The sequence below is a fragment of the Eucyclogobius newberryi genome, unplaced genomic scaffold (genome assembly GCF_026437365.1).
Source record: "Eucyclogobius newberryi isolate DKJ021-1_F unplaced genomic scaffold, fEucNew1.0.hap1 SCAF_14, whole genome shotgun sequence".
NCBI classification, from domain to species: domain Eukaryota; kingdom Metazoa; phylum Chordata; class Actinopteri; order Gobiiformes; family Gobiidae; genus Eucyclogobius; species Eucyclogobius newberryi.
Genome location: NW_027315768.1, coordinates 14,033,677 through 14,041,340, shown reverse-complemented (window position 1 = coordinate 14,041,340; position 7,664 = coordinate 14,033,677). Strand labels below are relative to the sequence as shown.

The window sequence follows — 7,664 nt, the reverse complement described above, 5'->3', positions numbered from 1 at the left end:
GAGAAATACAGTTCTAGGCCAACATTATAGGCAAAGTTGATGCAATACATGTCCAATTTCTTGTATTGCAGTGGATGCGATGTACAGCTTAGCCAGATCTGAGCAATAAACACTGCATTTAAAACCGGTGCACTGTTTTACACCATAGATTGAAAGACTGTTGCTTTAATGGATGGCTGTGCATCAAATTGTTAAAGAGCCTAGACTGCACAGAAAGAACAATTTTCACCCTATTTCAAAAATTAAACTTGCACTTAACGCACTTAACAGAACAGTGCCTGTACATGCCAGATATTGGTCCACTTTATGTCACTGCGTCAGAAAATGGAAGTTATTTAAGACTAAGCAAACCACCAGTCACGTAAAAGTCTTATAATTATTTTTTCAAACGTAAGAATAAAGGGTTTATTGGGGGGAGTGGCCACAGCCATTAGGATCCACTGCGCACAAACTGAAAAATACCAAGTGCGCGTTCCATTTGTCTAACTGTACTTTGAGTCAATATTGGAAACTTGTGACATCGTAATGAAGCCTTTTGGAACAGATCTGCTAAATGTCAGCAAACTGCTTCTGAGTGTAATCCCAATTTGCCTTGGAATTAGCGCTGACGAGCTCATTATTTAGACAATTCATCCGCCTGGCGATGGCATGTCTCTTACACACACACACACACACACAAAACCCGCTGTTCCCTTTTGCCTTGTCCCCGCCGCGTGCGTCCTGATCACGTGACGAACAATGGGCGCAAGAGAGAAGAAAAAGAAGCAGCGTGTGGAGCGCAAAGTCCCGGAGCCACGCGCGTCAGTTGTGCGCAGAGGGAAGGAGAGGGCGCGTGACAGAACGTTCAAATCAGCACGAGAGGTTTTTTATGTTCTGGTCACTCGGTGTGAGTGGTCAAATGAGGTGAAGAAGTGGGAAAATTCACGATAAAAGTAGTGGCTGTGTAAGAGAAAATATTACGCAGGGCCAAAAAAGTCGCGTTTCTGCGTCAAAATTACGCATCAAATACGTGCCAGAGATCAGAGCTCACACCTGGTCTTTATTTTTTGGGGGGGATTTGAATCTGGATCAGTTGGTTTGCTTCTGATATCACGCACAGTCACACTTTAAAACTCGTCAGAGAATTGTTGAACGATGGATGATAAATAAAATGAAGGCTGCGCGTTTGGGGGAAAGAGGAACAGAAAGACGCGTGGGATTTGGATGAATTGTCATGTTTAAGGACTTAAAAACTGCAGCAAAAACGTGCGTTCGTAAATAAAAAACAAAACTTCCTCATATATGTTCATAATGATTGATTTGTCTTTAAAATTACTCTGCGTATTTTTATTTTGTTTCTTATAGCGCAACAGGCCCGTTTAATAGTTGCTTGAATGTGTCGATAAAATAAAATAAAACTATAATAAAATAAATAAAAACGTACCAAATTATATTTTAAAAGGGTAAAATCAAAATGATTTCATAACATCGTGCTGTAATTCAAATGGAGATTCGTATAGATTACATTTTAAAAAATATAAATCTATGCGCATAGTTTCACTCTAACTAATTTAAAGCCTCACTACGACTTACAAAACATGTCAAAAAAATCAATCTCAAATATTCAAAAACAATATATGATAACAAAAGTTACCAAAATCCAAATATCCTCAGTTTTTATTGCACTTTTAAAAAAGGCATTGGAGACTTGAGCGCACAGGCCTGTTGCACTGTGACGCACCAAAAAAACAATCAGCAAACTTAAAAGTGAGAGAAACTATTTAGAAAACGATTTGATTTCAAGGTTTTATTTGTAAACATTAAATATTTCTTCTTTCTCTCTAAAGTTCTGGGAGGTGTTGGATCAGAGCTGCAATATCAACGAACGAACGAAAACACAAACCCTTTTCTGGCTTTTTACGGAGAAAGTGTCGCGGGGCAAATCAACCAATCAAATAAATAAATAAATGAATATAAAAAACTTTGAACTAGCCCTCTATTGACGTTTTTAAGAAAGAAGACAAGGAAAAAACATGGAGACACAACGTGCTCGGCGGGATGGTCCATATTCTTTTTTTTTACCCAATTCTGCACCATGCGTAATAAGAGTAGCTCTTGGCGATATAAATCATAAATATATAGAAACGTTTATATTTAACAGCAACAATACTTACAGCACATACAAATAAGGAATGTCTGACAGTTTTACAAACACCATGGGTCCCTCGGGGCTCTATACACATGAGAAGAATCTGCCACATAACGCCTCGTACAGAAGAAACCAAAGAAAACTACGAAGAATCCGTATCAAATCTAGCAGACTACATAGTGTCCGGTATATGTTTGATATAGACATCACCTCAGCAAGTGCCTATAAGAACAAAAATCGGGGGGGGGAGAAAAAGAAGGAACATGCTTCGTGGACTGGGGGGGGGGGGGGGGGGGGGGGGGGGGGGGCTGTCAGATACACATAGGCACGAGGCAGCAAGAAAGAAAGAAAAGTCAATCGTAACAAACTTTGTACATCATCTATTTGTCATATACAGCGTGGTGTGCGCAAATGGTAGCGTATATTTATACACAACGTATTATACATCAGTCGTGGGGTTGCGCAAAGGTGTCTGCGGAGAGAGTTTGGCGTCAGACCAGGTAAAGGAAAGTAAAAGAGCGGGGAAACAGGTCTGTTGTTGCCATGGCAGCGTCGGCGAATGCGTAAAAGTGAGTAAAAAGTGCCTGGTGATGAGTGCGTTTTGTTCGTGAATGTGTAAGAGTTCGATTAACGTTTGCCATGGCCACATCCACCTCTTTTGCGCCAAGAAGTTCAAATAAATAAGAAAGTGAAATGAATTATTTGTACACTTTTTTGGAAAATAAATTAACATGTGATCTGACGTCAACGACACGCGAGACATCTTTGGGACCCCCTCTAGAATAAAGTGTAAGAGCTCTGTCAAATCCGAACAATCCAAAGAAGGCCTATAATAACACGAATCCATTTCCTGCTCTATTCACAAATTAGAACAATAATTCAGTCCCTCCATCAGTCTCTTTTGGAAGTCCTTGTTGTTGTGTTGGTCGAAGACTCAGAAAGGTAACGTGTCGAGGAAAAGTTTGTCAATTATTGCCGGCGGCGGTACAAGGTCTTCTAGTTTTAGGTAAAAGATGCGCTGCAGACCTTGGGTACATAGCGTGCGCAGCTCGGGCAGCTTTCCCAACAGTTTTGACAAGTAGTTGGGCCGGTTCAGTCCGCCGCCATTGAACGTCACTTGGTCTTTGAGGCAGTTGACAATCTTGTTCTGGAGATCCTCGACTCGCTTTGGCTCCTTTAGGCCGTGTCGCTCTGGAAAGAAATGAAACAAAAAAACAACAATAAGATGCTTTATCACAAACACTCTTCTTCTTCTTCTTTTTTTTTAATTTTTTATTTTTTTGTGTGCTTTTGCATTCCTCACCTGTCACCATGGCGAGCGCGGCGATGCAGGAGAACGCGGAGATGTCTATGTTCATGCCCTGCAAATTGGAAGAAAAGTCCACGATGGCGTCCACCCACTCGCCGAAGCCGCGCACGCACTGTAGCCGGTGCAGGACCACGCCGTTACAAAATATAAGCTTCCCTTCCACCGGATTGGACCTGCAATTAACCCACCGCCATTAACTTCTAATTACCAGCCGCTAATAAAGCACACAGTAATGATGGAGGACGAGGAGGAGGAGGAGGAGGAGGAGGAGGAGGAGATGGGGGAGAGGGGGGTTTTACCTGTACGCCAGACGCAGCACAAACAGCTCCAAGAAGGCGGATTCAAAAAGCAGGTCTTGGTCTTGTTTGGGGAGGTCACAGAAGCCCGGGATCTTCTCGGCCCAGCCCCGGATGATCTCCATGGAGCCGGTGAGCAGGTCGTAAAACTGCTGGATGTGCTGCGTGTTGTCGCCGCTCATTTGGAAGTCAGGGCTGGACTGGAACTGGAAGGGAGCAATTAAAAGACATTCGTTATTAAAAAAAAAAAAAAAAAAAAAGAAAGAATGGGTCTCTTTAAAATATATAAGGCGTGAAATTGGGAGGAAAGGGAGATGGCGAATTATTGGGTGAGAGTGTTAATTAAAGATAGCAGTGCAGGGGGATTTTGGAGGTTTGACAGTGTGCATTTGACAGCTTTCAGGCTCAGGAGAGTGACAGGCGCATGGCAGGAGATGGTCAGTGCCTTTGTGCGCTGATTGACAGGTGTAATGGCGGATCTATGTCAGCTCTACTGGTCCATTGTCCGCAGCATATGTGCCTCTAACATTTAAAAGACTCACTGACAGCTGCCATACAAATACATCATGAAGTGCAGAAAGGTTCAGGTGTTGGTTCTTTTTTGATTTTTTTTTTTTTTTTTAGGTTTTCATCCAAAGTCATTTATTCAGTGCGTAAAACTATAAAACTCCCACGACACAATAAAATGCTGACAGTTTCAGTTATTTTGGGAGTTATGTGTGGGATGTTGTGGACGTACTCTGGAGTAGTCGAGCGCAGACATAGACGGGTTGGAGTCCACGTGGGCCCGGACAAGAGCGCTGATGAGACTGACTGGGGGCGAGGGCGGGGACGGCTCCTGGGGACTTTTGGGTTTGGACGGTAGTCTCCCCCTGCGACCTTTCAGATTATCCGTTCGAACGACTGTCAGACAAAAGAGCAAATCATGTCAGTCAGTAAACAGCAAGGCCTTTACATACCGCAAGTAAAATACATTTTAAAAAGACATGTTGCGCACCTTCTCGGACCATCCCCACCACAAGGCACTTCTGGAAGCGGCAGAACTGGCACCGGTTTCTCCGGCGTTTGTCCACAGGACAGTTTTTATTTGCTAAACACACGTATTTTGCATTTTTCTGTACGGTTCGCTGTGGAAAGAGGAGAGAAACAACATCAGAAAATCAAAGGCCTTTTTAAAGATTAAGCAATTTGACTGACTTTGTTTTGCAAGTATAATCTTAAAAACAGTCAAATCTGCCAAGAAAACGAATTATTTAAATAAACATGCCATTATCATATTTGTTTCATGCACAGTTTTACTGTTTATTTGTGACATTCAGGCCTAGTGCTTTTGCACACAGAGGGATCTTTCTTGCACTTCATTCATTTAGGATTAAATGTAAGTTCTATATTGTATCTTCTCCAGCTGAATCAAACGCTGAAGCACTTTCTTATAAGATAAAAGTCTTTTACACGCGCACCTTGAAGAAGCCCTTGCAGCCCTCGCACGTCCGGACGCCGTAGTGCTGGCACGCTGCGTTGTCGCCACACACCGCGCACAGCCCTTCATTAGACGGGGAGCCCCGGGACTGCGGGGAGGGCACCTGGCTGTCCACCAGCTGGTGTCCGTGTCCCAGCTGCAGCGAATGCGGGAATGCCAGTCCGGCCTGCTTCCTCAGAGCGCTGGGCACCGCGAAGCTCTGCGCGCCGCCGTGACTGTCGTGGTTCATGGACACGTGCAGCGGGCCGTCAAAGCGCATCTGACAGCTGGACACGGGGGTCCCGGGAGGAGACTGCTTGAAGGAGAACAAGGAGAGCCGGGACACGGGGTTCTTGCGCTGCTCCATCATGTGCGTGGCCACGTAGTTCTGGTGGAAGCTGTGCAAAGAGCCCGGGTCTTCCCACATGTGATTGGGCTGCACCTGCACAGCGCAAGTTTACATGAGAACACATCACTTTCTACTATTACTATTCAAGAGCAGTTCTACTACAAACATCTTATATTCATTTTACAGGCGTTATTGCTGTTTACATCCAGATTAGTCTCAAATGAACACCATTTTTTCTGGTTCTATTTTACGCTACTTTCTCATATTTTTTTCTGCACCCAAACAACACTGTCTGGGACTAAAATGCATTTTGTGCTTATCGTCTCCTCTAAATGTCACGAGCAGCAGGCAGGGAATGACAAATAACACGTTCATTTCAGTGGCTGCTCCCTTTCACCATTTGGCATTTAGAATCTTGGTAAATGTCAGCGGTTCCCTGCACGGATTGTACACCGCATAAAGGCAATAAGATAGAAAGCATGCAACTTTCACGGCTTTCATTAGAAGATAGTGTGGGATGGTGCGTGTTTTTCTGACTTATCCATTGCGTATTTTGGGAACGTTAAAGGAAAATCCTTGCCTGGAAGTTGGGCGTACCGGGCGAGGAGGGCTTGAAGTACATAGGCCCCGTGTGCGCCATCATGTCCTCAGTCGGCCCTGTCAGGTGCCCCTGCTGGTGGTACCCGTGCATGGGGACGTCCTCCACCTTGATGGACGACTGCTCGCCCGCGTGCGGCACCTGGTACAGGCAGGGCGGCTTGACGTCGTACGCGCCACTGTTGTAGTTGTCCATGAAGGTGCTGAAGCTCGGCAGGGACGTGGTGGCAGTGATCTCGGTGTTGGTCAAGTCCATGCTAAACTTCACGAACTCGGGCGTGAGGAAGTCGCAGCTGTACTCGCCCGCGCTGTGGTAGCTGTAGCTCTGGGATGCAGGACTGGCGCCTTGAGGTGATGATCCATACTGAGCCTGGACGCAGGGCATGGCTGCACGGCACGACGCACCACGGTCTACGCGCACTGCCGCCGGGGGGGGAGGCTCAACACCCGTTCACGGACAGAACCACCGCAGCAGCTCCACGCAGCTTTCTGTAAAGTCTTTTTTTTTTTTAAATGCAATTCTGGCCTTGCGTGGATTCGAGTCTTCTGACAGTCTGGCGGTGACAGGGGACGGGCTGGAGAGTTGAGTGGGTGTCAGAAGAAGTCAACAAAGCGGCTGTGTTCTGGACCTCTCCTAATACAAAAAAAAAAAAAAAAACACACACAAAACTATGTCAGTTCTCGTTAAGTTGTGAAATGAAATACATCTTTCTTCTGTGGACAAATGATCTTCTGTTATGGCCACACACGCTTTGCAGCTGCGTAAGAATGACAGACATAGCGCGCGTATTTCTACTTTACACACCTAACATTTTTGCATTTGGAGAAGCAAAACAAAACTGTGCATTATTTGAGTTCTAAATTCACTGTGCATCTGCAGCCGAAGTTTAACACACACACACAAAATAAAAAAAGCACTTGACATCGCCTGCATAAGTTGGTCACAATCACGCGCAACGTCCAATTACGCATGAAAAACAATATCCAAAACCAGCGCATTATTAAATATTGTTGGGAAAAGTGTCTGTAAAGGCTATAATAACAATACAAAAGACCTCAAACACAGAAGAGGCGTGAAAATACACAGGGAAAGGCTCTGTTCTTACCTTTTCACGAGGCGTATCGGTTTCAATCCATGCGTTACGAAAACAGGGCGCATTCATAAAAGGGTAAAAAGTGTCCAAGAATGAGGCGTGGAGTGTGTAGTCACAATGGCCCGGTCTGCGCGGGGTCCGAGCGCGCACTGACAGCGGAACAAGCGGTACTAAGCCAGAGTGGCCAATGTGGCTTTGTTTATGTGAGCTCTGGATACCCTTGCCCACGTGCTTCGGCGCCCTACGTCATCGGCGTCGACACACGCAGGGGCCAATCCGCTGCGGGCTGCACTTTCTCAAGCCTTCCACTGTCACTTTTCTCTTTTCTTTTTTTCCAGGGAGGGTATGTTTGGCTTATGGTGGGTGGCTCTATAGGATCATTATGATAAATGTATAGATGTTTAAGGTAGAACTTAATTATGCCTTGTATAA

The 7,664-nt window shown here is 45.0% G+C and overlaps 1 protein-coding gene across 1 annotated transcript; it reads right to left on the bottom strand.

Moving 5' to 3' along the window:
* Nucleotides 1-1,771: 1,771 nt before the first annotated feature.
* On the bottom strand, nt 1,772-7,413 carry nr4a2a (nuclear receptor subfamily 4, group A, member 2a). Its single transcript, XM_072444365.1, has 8 exons — nt 7,245-7,413; nt 6,122-6,772; nt 5,194-5,634; nt 4,731-4,860; nt 4,473-4,636; nt 3,737-3,939; nt 3,432-3,610; nt 1,772-3,319 (listed from the first exon to the last, which is right to left on the bottom strand). Exons 2-8 carry the CDS (start codon nt 6,521-6,523, stop codon nt 3,063-3,065), a joined length of 1,776 nt encoding a protein of 591 aa, XP_072300466.1. The 5' UTR covers nt 6,524-6,772; nt 7,245-7,413; the 3' UTR covers nt 1,772-3,062.
* Nucleotides 7,414-7,664: the final 251 nt, after the last annotated feature.